The sequence below is a fragment of the Mustela putorius genome, unplaced genomic scaffold (assembly GCF_011764305.1).
Source record: "Mustela putorius furo isolate JIRA1106 unplaced genomic scaffold, ASM1176430v1.1 tig00000139_pilon_pilon_pilon, whole genome shotgun sequence".
In the NCBI taxonomy this organism is placed as follows: Eukaryota; Metazoa; Chordata; class Mammalia; order Carnivora; family Mustelidae; genus Mustela; species Mustela putorius.
In genome coordinates this window covers 5,853,743-5,868,607 of record NW_025421293.1, presented here as the reverse complement: position 1 = coordinate 5,868,607, position 14,865 = coordinate 5,853,743, and the positions used below count along the sequence as shown (strand labels likewise).

Here is a 14,865-nt window from a genome sequence, read left to right as displayed (position 1 = left end):
ACTCGTATGCGTGGCACTCACTGGCACACCGTACTTGCCCACCCCCATGAACGCAGCCTGAGGTGGGCTGGGCTGATCTTACCCTTCTCCTGTCCTAGGTCCGACCTTTGAGGGCGTTTTTAGTTTGTGATCAAACAGAGCAAAGGGTCTTGAGTTGAACATGTCTGAGCCTTCCTCCACTATCCGTAACTGGGCAGCAGCCCCTAGAAGGCAGGGATGATATCCCCGGCCTGGTTCTGTCTCTCCTCTGTAGGGCAGGTAAGAAACTGAGAAAGTCACGACTTAGGGCCATCTCAGGAGAAGGGGGAAAGGTGGGAAGGGGGGAACATGATGGGAACCAGTTTGGGGATCCTTGAGAAAGCCTCCCACACATCTCCCTTTCCATAAAGGGCCCAGACTCCATCTTAGGGAGAGTAGAGTTCACTCTGGGCTAAAAAACAAAAACGAAAACAAGACACCTGAGGCAGGCAGGATGGCACTGTGAGAAGAATGTGAGCCTGGTTCTAAGGCCTAAGGAGAGTCTTACAGTTGGATGATTAATAAACTTTATTGACCACCCTCCTTGGAGTTGCATGGAATGTTCCAGAAGTTTCAAAGGGTCTGCCCCTCCCCCGACCTTCTGGAACTTCCTATATACCTCCGTGTTCTGGGACCCCAGGGAATGTTCTTAGCTTTGACATTCACGGACAGAACACAGACTCGGGGGGTGTATATACAGCCACCGATGAGAAAGGTCCCAGCTATTACAGACCACTAGTGTTTATACAAACCCCCAAAGAACCCCAATCCTTTTTGATAGAAACTCTGACAGAATCATGGCCCAAGGACACTCCATTATTCGTCCAGGTGCCTGGTTGCAAACCACTGGTTTCTGGCACATTCTACCAAGCCAAACACTTCCTGTTGTTTGTATTCCAAGAAGGACTTGTTTTTTTCAAATATGAAACATAGTAACATTAAATGTTCTCTCTAAAAGTACATCTGCCCCTCCCCCCAAACCAAGGCTAAGTGAGCCTACCAGGTCTGAATCCAAAGCCTGCTCAAATCTTTACCACTGAATCGTATGGTCACAGCAAAGTCCAAAGATTTTGCCCCAACCTCCAAGGCTAAAATCAAAATCATTTCTGAGACACCAATTTGAACTAGCTGTGGCCTTATCCTAATTATTAGGATTTCTCAAGAGCAGTTCTTACTAATATACCTAGGCACCGCTGGCTTTGGTTAGAACCTACACTTCTGTCCTCACTCTTGTGGTAGATCTCTTGCGAAGGTTTTCCTATCCTACAGCTTTCCACTTAGCCCTAGTGCATGAACACCTGAGCTGCTGAACTCCCACAGCCCCCCTCCCCGCCCCCCACCACCATGATCAGGGACACAGAATCAAGAGCCTGACTACTACAGCTCCAGCCAAGCGGTGACCGGTACTGCTTAGCTCGACTTAGACACCGAGAGAGAAAAAAGCCCCAGCCAGCTCTGAATAAAGAACCAAGTTTCCACCACATGCCTCCTCTCCCTGACAAGTACCGTCGACGCCACGCTCGAGCTGCCAGGTTTCAAGGACTTGACTTGTGAGGTTCAACAAGAGGACAGGCCACCATCCCAGTTTGCCGGATTCAAATTTCCAGTTTGTTGCGGTCTTTCGGGGAAGGGACAGGACTGTACAGTTAGCAAGGGGCACACTGTCCCAAGGATAAACTGGACTCTGCTAACATCATGTTTTAATCCCTGAGCCCATTAGAACTATGGATAATAAAGTGTGACAGACCTCAAGAGAGTAAAATGATTTGTTCCTCTGTGGCCATGCCACCGAGTAATTTCTCCGAGGTCCTACAGAGGCACTCTGGTCCCTTACAAGGCTCGGTGACCTAGCTTTCCTGCTCCCACATGGCACCAGTGGAAGGGGGAGTGGGGCCTGGGGCTGATCAAGAGTGGCAAGGTTTCCAAAGGTCCCATTCTTCCCCTACGTCACGTCTCACCTGTGGCTGGGGAACTCACAGAAAGACAAGGTTCGTACAACCCCAGGATTTTTCTTTTGGCAGCCAACAATGGGTCACATGGCACGGTTCAAGGTTACACAGGCGCCCCACCGGACCAACGCGGCGGCAGGAGCAGACAGGGCTTGCCCCGAGCTTTAGAACAAAGCGAGAGCACGTGTTCCAGAAGTTGACAACATCAGGAAGGCAACCTCTGGAAGCGGGCACCCAAGGGACTCCAGAAAACCCTTCCCTCTCGGGCTTTCGGGACTCTTCTTCTCGGGGCCTCTTTCTTGGGCATCCGAAAGCCTTCTTCCCGGGGCCGTGGGGGAGGGGCGTGCAGGTGGATGGCTAAGCTGGGCGGCCGGGGACGAAGAGGGGGGTAGGCAGCTCCTCCGGACCCCAGCAGAGGTAGACTACCGAAGGCAAAGGGTTCAAGCAGACCGGAAAGGCCATTTTCTCGGGGCTGGCTGGGGGCGGCTGCCCTGTCCTCCTCCTCCTCCTCCTCTCTCCGATTAAAAACGAAAGCCTATGAGGACGAAGGCTGTGAGGAGAAGGAACACAAAAGTCGTGTCTCGGGTCTCGTCCCAGCGGAAGCCCTTCCTGGCCCGGTCCTCCTGCTGCTTGCGCAGGGCCTCTCGCCGGGCCCGCTGGCGCCGCTCGCGCTCCAGCTGCTCTCCGTAGTGCGCTTGGTAGAAGGCGTCGAAGTTGAACATGGTGCGGCTGGCGCCCGCCGCGGCCTGACCGCGGTCGTGGGGCCAAGAGGCAGGTGGCCGGGCGCGGGGCGAGCGGTCATCGCCGGCGGGCCCCTTGGAGGGCCGGACATCAGGTCCGCGCAGGTCCTCGTCGCTGAGCAGGCCGCGGTCATACTTGCGACGCAAGGTGGCACTGCCCAGCACCAAGTAGGCCTGGGAGATGCGCGTGAAGCGCTCGGCAGCCTCGGCGCTCCCCGAGTTGCGGTCCGGGTGGTAGAGGAAGCTCTGCCGGTAGTAAGCTGCCTTGATTTGCGCCTGCGTGGCCGTGGAGGGGACGCCGAGCAGCTCGTAGAGCGCGGTGCGCGAGTATGAGCGGTCGCCCTGGGAGTAAGTCCTCGCTTGTAGGCCCAGGCCGGATCCCCGGTTCTGTGGACCGGTCGGGACCCGCCACAACCTCCACAGTAACCGCCGCGAACACCTCAGATCGCGCCTGGCTGCCATCTTGGATGGGACACGCGGGCGGTGCAAGACGAACTGGCCAATGGGAGGCGTGCGTTGTTCGCAGCGCGTCCGCCCTGTAGCCAATCGAGTAAAGGCGGAGGCGGGGAGAGGGGCGGAGCATGCGTGTTGAGAGGTGGGCGTGGAGCCGATGACATAAAAGGCGGATTTCCGGGACGCCAGTCCCAGTCTCGAGGCTGAGGCGCGGATATGGCGTTTCGCAGCAAGAGGCCGGAGCACGGCGGGCCCCCGGAGCTGGTGAGAGGCTTTTGCTCGGCGAATCCCCTTCTTTCCGCGGGTGGGGCTGCCGCGTCTTGATTCCTCCTCTACTGCTCTTCTTTTCTGTCTCCCGCAGTTTTATGACAAGAATGAAGCCCGGAAATACGTGCGCAAGTAAGGGGAGCCCACATGTTGTCGGGGGTCGGGAACCGGCAGGTTGACCCAACAGCGGGCATGGCTGGGAAAGCGCGCAGAATTGGGGGGCTGCGGGGAAAGGGAGGGACAGGGACTGATTCCAGTTCTGGGCAGTGGGAGAGTCAGCGTTAGAAAAAGCTCGGAATCCTCCGGGCCTCCGTCAAGTAGCGTTCAGATGGGGGTGGATGCTGCGTGCTGTCTCCCGGGGGTTTTCAGAGTTTCAGGTGACCGCTTGTTGGAAGCGCGGGGTAAAATGGGCAGGGGGCCGTGGGGGCCGCTGAGGGGAAGGAAGGCGCATTCACAGAATGTCTGTAGGTCTCGGGTTCTCGAAGAACTGCGGGTGCGGGGAAGAGCGGAGAGCTAGAACAGGGACCCGCAAGCCTTCCTTTTCGGATTCGCTGCTGTGGACAGAACTGTTCTCTGCTCCCGTTTAAACTCGAGCCCGAGACCCAGGAGGTCGGCAGAAATCGCCGGCCCCGGTTGTCCTTAAGCAGCGGCGTCAACTTTCTTCCCCCTACAAAGCTGTGTGGAATTCCCTGTCCTGGTCTTGGGGTAGACCCATCTACTAGAGACCCGGTTTTTCTTAGGGGTCGTCATGGACTGAACTAATACTCAGTTTGAATCACTTCTTATGAAGGAAACGTTAATATTTTATTAATACTTAGTTTGAATTATTTAATATGAAGGAAACGGATGTGTTGGAATGTTTAGAGCATAATGGGTTAAGGAAGGCATGTTATCAGGTATATGGGGTTGGGTAAAGTATTACTACAGTTAATTTTACGTATTTCATTGTTATCACCGTCCTATGTGGCCTGCACTCTATATCTCATAGACAAAATGATACAGATTTTTAAAAAAAGATTTGATTTATTTATTTGGCAGAGATCACAAGTAGGTGAGAGGTGGGGTGGGGAGGGCGGGAAGCAGGCTCCCCACTGAGCAGAGAGCCTGATGCAGGGTTCCATCCCAAGACCTCAAGATCATGCCCTGAGCGGAAGGCAGAGGTTTTAACCCACTGAGCCACCCAGGCACCCCTGATAGAGACTTTTGTTGTGCACTGTTGAGCCTTACGCAACAGAGCTACTATGGTGGGTAATTCTTCCAGAAAATGTGTTTTTTTTTTTGTTTTTTTTTTTTTTACATTTTGTTTATTTGACAGCGCAAGAGAGGGAACACAAGCAGGGGGAGAGGGAGAAGCAGGCTTCCTGCAGAGCAGGGAGCCCAACGTGGGGCTCGATCCCAGGACCCTGGGATCATGATCGGAGCTGAAGGCAAATCCTTGACGACTGAATCGCCCACATGCCCAGAAAGTGTGTTTTTAAGTAATAACCATATCAGAACTTCACTGAGTTGAAAATCCCCAATGATTAGTCATTGAGCTCGGTGATTTGTTCCCTTCACATTAGCATTGCAACGGGTTGAGTTATAATTTAGTGTCCCCCCAAAAAACTTGTGATATTATATGGGTTTGGGAGTCACCTTTATTTATTTATTTAAAGATTTTATTTATTTATTTGACAGAGATCACAAGTAGGCAGAGAGGCAGGCAGAGAGAGAGAGGAAGGAAGGAAGCAGGCTCCCTGCTGTGCAGAGAGCCCGATATGGGGCTCGATCCCAGCACCCTGGGACCATGACCTGAGCTGAAGCCAGAGGCTTTAACCCACTGAGCCACCCAGGCGCCCTGGGGGTCACTTTTAAATAGTTGAGTATGGTGACAGGGAAAGTACCTCAGGGGGATTGTTCCTTTTCCTCTTTGTCTGCCTTTTTTTTTTTTTTTTTCCCTTTTTTCTTTTGCTCTGGGTGATGTTTTAGCTCAGAATTCTTTTATCGCTTGTTTGTGTTTTTTGCCTTCCCAGCTCACGGATGATTGATGTCCAGACCAAAATGGCTGGGCGAGCTTTGGAGCTCCTTTGTCTGCCCGAGGGTCAGCCCTGTTACCTCTTGGATATTGGGTGAGATCCTGGGGCCCAGTTCAGGTTGTCTAGGTGGTGGTGGAGTGTCTTTGCTGCTCATGCTTTTGAGCTCCTGTTTGTGCCTTCCAGCTGTGGTTCTGGGCTGAGTGGAGATTATCTCTCGGATGAAGGGCACTACTGGGTAGGCATCGACATCAGCCCTGCCATGCTGGGTAAGTCTGACCTGCTTCGCCCTGGAACGGACTGCTCTTCATGAGTGTGGAGCAGTGGGCATCGTCTGTTTCCCTGATACTCTCTTTTCCCATGTAGATGCGGCCTTGGACCGAGACACTGAGGGAGACCTGCTTCTGGGGGACATGGGCCAGGGCATCCCCTTCAAACCAGGTTCCTTTGATGGATGTATCAGGTGAGAAGAGTCTTTGCATCCTACTTTTAGTCCTGCAGATCGGTGCTTCCCAAATTGGCTGTGCTGCAGAGTTACCCGGGATACTTAAAAATACACATCCCCAGGTTAGACCAGTGTCCCCAGTTATGTCAGTTTTTTTGGTATTTTGAAGCTGTCTAGTTCTTTGATCATCTTACGCTGCCAGGTTCAGGTACTTCTGGTATAGATACTCTGTCTGCTCGGGGGGGGGGTCTTTTCACACCTTCAGGAGCCATTTTGTGGGTGCCAGTGGCCATCTTGTTGGCGCCAGCGGCCATCTTGTTCGTGCCAGCGACCATCTTGTTGGCCCCAGCAGCCATCTTGTTGCCTTCTTTTTATTTTATTTATTTATTTATTTATTTGCCAGTGATAGAGGGAGAGAAAGCGAGCACAGGCAGACAGAGAGGCAGGCAGAGGCAGAGGGAGAAGCAGGCTCCCCGCCGAGCAAGGAGCCCGATGTGGGACTCGATCCCAGGACGCTGGGATCATGACCCGAGCCGAAGGCAGCCGCTCAACCAACTGAGCCACCCAGGCGTCCCAATTGCCTTCTTTTTGAATAGCTCTGTAGCGGAGAGTGGCCCAGAATTTTCCAGTCTCTTCAGTGACTTGGCCCTTTCTGGGTTGTCAGGGTGAAGTTTGGGACATTTACATAGTACTTTGATAACATGAACATTGAAATGACTGAAATGTGAAGTTTGTCTTCTGTGGTCAAGTTCTGTTGAATATTTCCTGTGCTGTGTTGTTGATGGGGTGGAGGTAGGGGATAAGGAAGAAGTCATAACCTTAATCCTTCCCCGGGGGGTTGCCTCCTCCTGTGATTGTGGCCTGAACAGTGGGGATCTGGGTGAGCAGGAAAATTTGGATTTGAAGAGGTTTTTTAGGGTTAGGGATTAGTTTACATCTGGGAACAAGACTGGGGAGAAACCACGTTTCAAGGATGGCCGTGGCTTTTTAGTAATGATTGGGTGAGCTGTTCTAAGCTGCGGGAAACCAACAGTCAGCCATCAGGTCTGTGTGTTTGAGGAGTAAGTTGATATTTGTTTGTTTTTTTAGAGATGGCCTGGCAAACTTTTTTTTTTTTGGCATTGCTTACATGTAGGACATGGTACCAAGCGTTTGTGGAGTTTGTGGAGATATATAGCTTTTAAGACTCTCCATGGCGTATTAGGGGCTGTAAGACATGGCAACTAAACACGAAGTCGAGTGTGGAGTGTGACTGGGGAGTTGTGGAGCCCACCACAGTGCTGAGGAGAGGCCAGAGAACACAGGGAAGCCTTTAGAAGGAGGAGGGGTTGGGTTGGGCCTTGAGGGCCCTGAGGAATTTGGATAGTCATGGGGAGGGTTTCTGAGTGAAGGAACAGTGTGAACCAGGGGACAGAAGAGGCCGGGGAAAGGAGTCTGATAGATCGCGTGGGAAGGATAAGGAATTTTAAACTCTGCTGAGAAGTGTGGGCTCTATTGAGTAGTCGATGGGAAGCTGGGGAGGGACCAGATCAGAGCTGTACTTTGGGAAGATTATTTAAGAGGAGAGAAGCGAGATGGTTGAAGAAGTGAGGCAGTGAGGGGCGCTGACCCAGGAGAGAGGTAGAGGGAAGTAAAAAGCTGGGAGAGGCATTTGGACGGACAAGCGGGGTTTGGGGTTCTGTGGATATGTGTGTGCACAGCAGTGAAGCGGGACTTACCTGAGAGGGGTTTCTAATAGGCGCTTGAGGCTTTTAGGTCTGTGGATGGTGAAGACGCCGAGTGAGTACAGTTAAAGGAACCGATTGAGGAGGATGAATGAATGAGGGTGTTTGCGTTAAGTATTATAAAGGGGTTTTCCTTTGATCACAGGAAGGGAATGAAGGGGCAGGTGGCAGAGAGCCTTGACATGCTGTGTAAATTTAAATTCGAGATGCGTGCAGAAACAAGGTTGAGAAAATACTTGTTCGGACTGGCTACAAGGAAGTCAGTGCTGACCTCCTGTTCACTCTTTTCTGTCCTGTTGTAGAATGGTGAGCTGGAGTGGATCTGCGCGTGGCCAGAAAGAGACCTGTGGGCAGGAGGGTTGGGGCTGAAGGATATGCATGATGTTAGTGCCTCGAAGAGGTGGTGGAGGGAGCAGCGCGTGTTGGTCCCTCTCCTGACGGGGTCCCTTCCTTTCTCAGCATTTCTGCTATTCAGTGGCTCTGTAATGCAAACAAGAAGTCGGACGTCCCTGCCAAGCGCCTGTACTGCTTCTTCTCCTCTCTGTACTCTGTGCTGGTGAGTAGAGGTCTCCTTCCCGTCTGGGCTGGCGGCTTATCCCTCCTGCAGGTACTGACGCGCTAGGAAAAGCCCTTCAGATGGGACCACGGGACCCAAGAACGGTGACAGGACTTTACTATGGTTACTTCTGTCCAGGTCTTTAGTCTTAAGAGGAAAGCTCAGTGGTCTGACATCCCTAACGAAACGTAGAAGATGCTGGTATCAAAATCTGAGACCGATCACTGTTCTGTGTCCCCACTGCACTGTTTTTTTTTTTTTTTTAAGATTTTATTTATTGGGCACCTGGGTGGCTCAGTGGGTTAAGCCGCTGCCTTCGACTCAGGTCATGATCTCAGGGTGCTGGGATCGAGTCCCACATCGAGCTCTCTGCTCAGCAGGGGGCCTGCTTCCCTTCCTCTCTACCTGCCTGCCTCTCTGCCTACTTGTGATCTCTGTCTGTCAAATAAATAAATAAAATCTTTAAAAAAAAAAAAAAAGATTTTGTTTATTTATTTGACAGAGAGAGAAATCGATCACAAGTAGGCAGAGAGGCAGGCAGAGAGAGGGGGAAGTAGGCTCCCGGCTGAGCAGAGAGCCCAATGCGGGGCTTGATCCCAGGACGATGGGATCATGACCTGAGGCGAAGGCAGAGGCTTAACCCACTGAGTCACCCAGGTGCCCCCCCCTGCACTGTATTTTAATCGGAAGTTGGTTTGGGGGCATGGAGTCCCCAGAGCGAGGACAGAGACTTCGTGTCCAGGGCTCACCGTGTGCCCGCATCCTCTGACTCCCACCCCTCCCTCCCCTACTGCTAATGCTCTGATGGGGAGCGGGGTGGTGGTTTATCACAGAGCTTTTATTAAGCTTTACTTTGTCCTCGTAACTGATACTGTTGATTTCGGTTGTGTTACAGGATTAGAAGATAGTTTGAGATTTTAAGTCCGAAAATTGAGTCCTTTCACTTTTTTGAACGGTCCTAGATGTTTCTTGGTCTCCTTCATCTCCGCACCTCATCCTGGTTTTCCTAGGATGGGTGGTTTTGCAGGCGACCGGCTGGGCTTGTGCGGCGTGTGGTTTCCGTCACACGCGCGCGGGAGCTAATCCGAGGTTCTGGTGGCCTTTGTGTTTGCCTTTCTGCCGAAGTGGTTTCCCTCCTGTGTGTAGCCGGCTCCCCGCCCGCTACATTTCAGGCCTCTGCTCAGGTGTCCCTCAGAGCGGCCTTCCTTGAACCAAAAGTAAACCCAACAGTCTCTTGGCACTCACTGTTCTTTGCTGTAATATTCTTTTTTTTGGCACTAAATCAGGACTGTGAACTGGCAGCCTTTCTCTCTCAAACATGAGCTCCACAAGTTCCGGGGCTCGCTCTCTTCCCAGCTTGTATCCCAGGCCCTAGGAACAGCGTCGTGTAGCGAGTGAGGTTTCAGATGTTGAGTGAGCGAGGAGCGGAGAAGCGTTGGGCCCTGAGCCCATGGTGGTTTTGTAGGAGAGTGATGTTTCTGTCGCTTGCAGGTCCGTGGAGCCCGGGCCGTCCTGCAGCTGTACCCTGAGAACTCAGAGCAGGTGAGCCCCTCGGTTCCTAGAGGGCTAGGACAGCCCAGAAGCTGTCCTGCTCCCCACTCACCTGCCTCCTGCTGGGAGGGGACAGAACAAGGAACCTGTTGCTGACTGGTAGGGGAACTAGGGAGCGAGCCTCTGGGAGGGCTTCCTCCAGCCCCTGCTGGCACGTTTTATGACCCGTCATCCTAGGGAAGAGCGTCGTGGTATCTGGGCAGAGAGTTGGGATAAGGACGTTTGTCTGCCAACAGACGCGTGTCTCAGTTAACCGGCTAGTTCTGGCTCCCGTAATCAAAGGTACAGAAATTGGGGAGGATTTGAGAGGAGAGCAAAGCTGTCTGCTGTGGAGTGTCCTCCGTGGGGCTGAGGAGTAGAGGCGCAGGTCCTGAAAGACAGGTGGGGAGCGGTCTCCAGTCCTCACGTGAACCAGTTTGCCCTCCGTGGTGGCCTCCGTGGTGGCCTTTCATCCCTGAGATGGGCGTGGGGGAGATGGGTCCCTGGGCTAGAGAGAAGATAGGGGCATTGTTGGTTCCGGCCTGCCTTGTCCTTCGTGTAGCTTTTGGTCTACACAAAATTCGCCGCTGTTCTCTCCTCAGCTGGAGCTCATCACGACCCAGGCCACCAAGGCTGGCTTCACCGGTGGTGTGGTGGTGGACTTCCCCAACAGCGCCAAGGCCAAGAAGTGAGTGCTGGGGCCTCACTTGCTGCCCACGCCGAGCAGAGAGGGTGTTGGGGTGATGAGCCGGCCAGAGGCGAGCGGGGCTGGGTCCCCAGGGCCGTCACGTTCTGCACCTGTGTGTGGGAGGGAGGGTGCCTGAGGTCTTCTCCCCAGCATCCCCCCACGAAAGCTCTCTGAGCCCAGCCCTCACTCTACTTTCTGGTTTCAGGTTCTACCTCTGCTTGTTTTCTGGGCCTTCAACCTTTCTGCCAAAGGTGAGGGACCCAGAGTTTGCAGGCTCGTGGCCTTAGGATTCTTCACTTGTGGGGCTGAGCCCTTGGAAGGGCTTAGGCCTGGGTGGCCCGGCCTCTTTGGGGTGGGACAGGCAGTTGTGGAGCCCGCCAGGACAATCTAAGAGCACTCTGGTCCCCGCAGGCCCTGAACGAGAGCAATGACGAAGAGGAGACCAGGGAGTCCGAGTTCACGAGTGAGAGGTAAAGCGGCTGCCGGCGCTGGCAGGCGGGGCTGGAGGAAGGCGGCGACGCTCCGCTTTCACGAGGTCTCACAGGTCCAAGTGGGACAGTGGCGCCACAGTGGTGACAGAGTGGGAGCCCTCCCAGGCCTGAGCCTGCCCCTGCCTCAGGCTGGGCGGCTGGGGCCCTGCTGGATGTCCCCGGACAGCCACACGGCCTTCTTTTCTGCTTTCCCTCCCCACCTGCGACCTGGACGCCCCCGTGCCCCTTCTCCCGCACGCTCCTGTCCGCTCTCCGGGCTCCTTCCCATGCGCTCGCACACGGGCTGCACCGTCTGTCCCGAACCCGCCGACGACAGCTCGCCGTCCCTGAGTGGGGGCTCCCCCGTGGATCCGATCTCACACCTGCCTCTTGCTGCACCGCCCTGTTCTCTCACTCCTGCCTCCCTGTCCTTACCGGTCACTGTGGTCAAGGCCACAGCAGCCTCTGTCCTGCCAAACCTGTGGCTGCTGCCGGGTCTGCGCTCTCCTGTCCTCTTAACCCCCTGCTCCGTTGGCACCGACAAGGCCTCTCGCTCCCTTGACGCTTTCCTCACCCGGCCTCCCACCCGCCACCCCGGTTTGGTCCTCGGCTCGCCGGCTCTTCCTTCTCCGAGCACCCTGGGGCGCCCAGCATGGCCCCCTTCTCTGTCGGCTGCCTTAGCCTCCAGCCCTAGCCCCCTTGCTCCAGATTTCTGCCTGCGGCCTTAGCCCCGCCTCCAGCCTCTGACCCCCCCCCCCTCCGCCGAGTGTCCATTCCCGACTTCGCACGTGTGTGGGGCCAAGCCGAGCTCCTGCCGTTCACCCCAAGCCTCCCTCCCTCCACTCTTCCCCCTCCCTGGTCCTGTCGTTCTGACGTCCGCTCCAGCCAGTCCTTCGCGTCCTGTCGCCCCTGGTGCCCACGTCTGGACAGGCGGCGGCCCCGTCCCCGGCCTGAGCCTCCACCGCCGCCCTTGCCTGATGCAGACACTGCTGCGCGGGCCTCCCTACCCCTTTGGATTTCTCCTCCGTCCGCGGCAGGACGAGTCCTTTCCTGGTCCCTTCATTTTCTACCAAAGGCGATTCCGTCTCGGCACTTGTCCGGTGTCCTTGCTTGAGTTCTGCTCACCCTTATTTCCCTCCGTCTTCCGCTGCCCTGAAGCCCACACCTTTGCTTCCTGGGTGGTCGGGGGTCTCCCCACCCGGAAGGAGAACTCGGGGACCGCGGGTATGTCCCTGATGTCAGAGCAGGTCTGGTCCGTGAGCGGTGTCCAGGGTTCCCTGGCTGGATAACGGATGGTAAGGCAGCAGAGGTGGTTATTTCTTTGTTGTGGTTGATGGGAGTGAAAAGCCCCAAGGTTTTAAGATGGATATTTTTAAGAGGAACAATGAGCGAGAATGAATGAGTTTGGAAGGCCGCAGTGCCGAAGAGCACGCGTGTGTCCCTGTGTCCGCCACAGACTGGAGCCCTCTGATCCCCCGGAACCGCCCCCCCCACCGTGATCGGTTCCCTGAGCTTCCTCAGCCCATTCCCACGGGGATCTGGGGGGCTCTCCGAGATGTGTGCTGCTCTGTGGGGCGCATAGTTGGGGCTTCTCCCGTTCCTGTCGTTTCTGATCGTTCTCTCTGGCTCTGACGACAGTCCACCTGTGGCATTTGCCGCTTCTGACCAACTTTGCCCTCGGCACCTTCCGTCTGGGGCACATGCCATCTCGTCTGCCCCGACGGCTCTCCCGTCGTCCCCTCTGTGGCTCACGGCTGGCCCCCCAGCTCGTCCTTCCCCCAGGCTCCCGCTTGCGTGGTCCTGCCCTTCCGGCCCCCATGTGGCAGCTGCCTCCTGGTTTGCACTTGGTGCCTCAGGCTCCTGCCCCCCGGTCGGGGGCGCACTCCCGTCTTCTTTGTGCCCCCCCCCCTCGCCTGCACACACCGAAGGGTCTAGATCACTTTCTGTCCCTGACCCCTGCTTACTTAAGGGACAACAACGCTTGCTCCTTTTATAAGGCGAGATTCTGAGATACTTTTTTTTTTTAAGTAGGTTTTTTTTATGTATTTATTGTGTATTGATACGTGTAAGTGTGTAGAGAGCGGGAGTGTCAGGGAGGGCCGGAGAATCCCGAGCGGACCACACCGAGGACAGCGCCTGGGCTGGGGCTTGGTGGCAGGACCCCGAGATCGTGACCTGAGCCGAAACAGAGTCACGTGCTGCACTGAGCTGCGCAGGCGCCTGGGGGGGTGGGTGGTTGGTTGACTTTTGATGATTCGGACGTCAGTGTTAGGTGAGAACAGATGAGCCGTAGCAGCGACGGGGTGGACATGGCCTGGCCCCCAGGCAAGGAGGGAACGTGGGCTTCGGACGCGCGGAATCCCGTTGGGTGCCCTTCCTTCTCGTCCCGGGCGCACAGGACTCTTCTGTCCCCTAAGCTTCTGCTCTATCCTTTCAGGGCCTCCCTGCCCCGTGGCGCCGAGGTCCCGGGGCTGCCCCACGTTCTGCCTGTAGAGATTCCCGCTTACCTCAGCAGCCGTCTTGTTCTTCCTAGGCTCCGCTTTGCCTTCCCGTGTCGCTCCTTTAGCAGCTGCTGGGCCTCTGCATGCGCTCTGCCCCGTGTGGCTGCCCCTGCCATAGCCCCGCCGTGGGCTCTTCAGGGCCGAGGCTGGCTCTCAGCTGCCACGGGACGTCCCCGGGTCGTGCGGTCAGGTGCTCGGGGAGTGGCGGCTGCGCCGGTGGCGAGCAGCCCTCCGTGGCAGGAGTTAGGCTGGAAGCCGCTTGATCCCAGCTGTTTGGAGGGGGCAAACAGCCGTGTTCTCAGGGCCTCTCTCCCACGCGGCTGTGTGAGGGCTCCCTTTTCTCCTCAGCCAGGGCCAGAGGCCAAGATCAGCCCTGGAGGAGCATTGTCGGGGCTGCCGTGAGCTGGCAGCCGCGTTTTCCGGCCTCCGACACCGTAGCTGCCGGGAGCCCGCGTGTGCTCTGTCCCAGGCGTGGTCTGTCCCAGGCGTGCCGACCCCACGGCCACGTGAGGGGCTCAAGTGGCTGCACCGGGGACGGGGCCTCTGGCTCTCCTTGGATGGTGCCAGGCTCTCGGGAGCTGACCCGGGCCTGTGTTGCCCCAAAAGTAGTGGGGCTCCTCCGTGCCTGCCCCACGGGCAGCGCCTGACCAGTAAACACACCGAAGCAGGCCCTCCGTCCCCTCAGAGCCGTGTCTCCCGCACAGGATCCCGTACAGGATGGCCAGGCGCGGGTTGGTGAGGAAGAGCCGCCAGTGGGTGCTGGAGAAGAAGGCGCGCCGCAGGCGGCAGGGCAGGTGAGGGCCGGGCCGGGCTGCTGGGGAGGACGGGGTCGGGGCTGCTCACGGCTCCCCTGCATTTGTAGGGGTACTGGGGGTCCTTTGGTCCTTGTTTTCTGAGACTGGGCTCTGACTTTCTTGCCACAGGGAGGTCAGACCGGACACCCCGTACACCGGCCGCAGGCGCAAGCCCCGCTTCTGAGCGGCGAGCGGGGCGTGTTGGGACGGCCCGGCTGTGCCCGTTGTCGCGTACCTTGTCGCACGCCTTGTTGCACGCCGGGACTTCTCTCTGTTGAAGTGCCTACTTCGTCAGCTGACAAGATACTGTTAGAGGAAAGTTCTCAAGTTCTAACCATTGTTGTTCACTAACAAAAGTTCTTGTTCTAAAAGCAATAAACCACTTTCCGTGGAACTGTGGTTCTGGCATTTTCCAGATCCGACCCTAAAAGCATTTTTTGAGTTCCTCCACTGGTCAGGGCTACTGCCTGATGCCCCGGGTCCAAATGAGGCTTGAAGAACTTGGAAGCGTACAGGGAACACAGGACTCCATCTCAGGCCGCTTACCGATCCAGCACAGGCCGATGAGGGGACGAAGGGCCGGATGAGCGGATCTGCGGGACCCGCTGACCTGAGGCCATCGCCCAGCTTCTGGCTGCCCCTCGGTTAAAGGCATCATCCAGCCTATGGCCTGGGCTGACCTTGGCCTTGAGCTGCACCAACTGCTGACTGGCCCAGC

At 56.0% G+C, this 14,865-nt stretch overlaps 2 protein-coding genes and 1 non-coding gene across 4 annotated transcripts; 2 read left to right on the top strand and 1 right to left on the bottom strand.

Annotated features, from left to right (window-relative positions):
- Positions 1–528: 528 nt before the first annotated feature.
- On the bottom strand, positions 529–3,201 carry DNAJC30 (DnaJ heat shock protein family (Hsp40) member C30). The gene has a single exon (XM_004761662.3). The coding sequence runs from the start codon at positions 3,167–3,169 to the stop codon at positions 2,489–2,491; it is 681 nt and encodes a 226-aa protein (XP_004761719.1). The 5' UTR covers positions 3,170–3,201; the 3' UTR covers positions 529–2,488.
- Positions 3,202–3,314: 113 nt separating this feature from the next.
- On the top strand, positions 3,315–14,541 carry BUD23 (BUD23 rRNA methyltransferase and ribosome maturation factor). Of its 2 annotated transcripts, XM_004761665.3 has the most exons (12): positions 3,315–3,424; positions 3,522–3,559; positions 5,440–5,535; positions 5,626–5,708; positions 5,806–5,902; positions 8,068–8,164; positions 9,656–9,706; positions 10,297–10,382; positions 10,588–10,633; positions 10,794–10,852; positions 14,058–14,147; positions 14,277–14,541. In XM_004761665.3, exons 1-12 carry the CDS (start codon positions 3,377–3,379, stop codon positions 14,329–14,331), a joined length of 846 nt encoding a protein of 281 aa, XP_004761722.1. In that variant the 5' UTR covers positions 3,315–3,376; the 3' UTR covers positions 14,332–14,541. The 2 variants fall into 2 exon arrangements, with proteins under 2 accessions (XP_004761722.1, XP_012916513.1); XM_013061059.2 differs by lacking the exon at positions 3,522–3,559 and having other exon boundaries at positions 3,355–3,424.
- On the top strand, positions 13,656–13,788 carry LOC123390740. The gene has a single exon (XR_006605308.1).
- Positions 14,542–14,865: the final 324 nt, after the last annotated feature.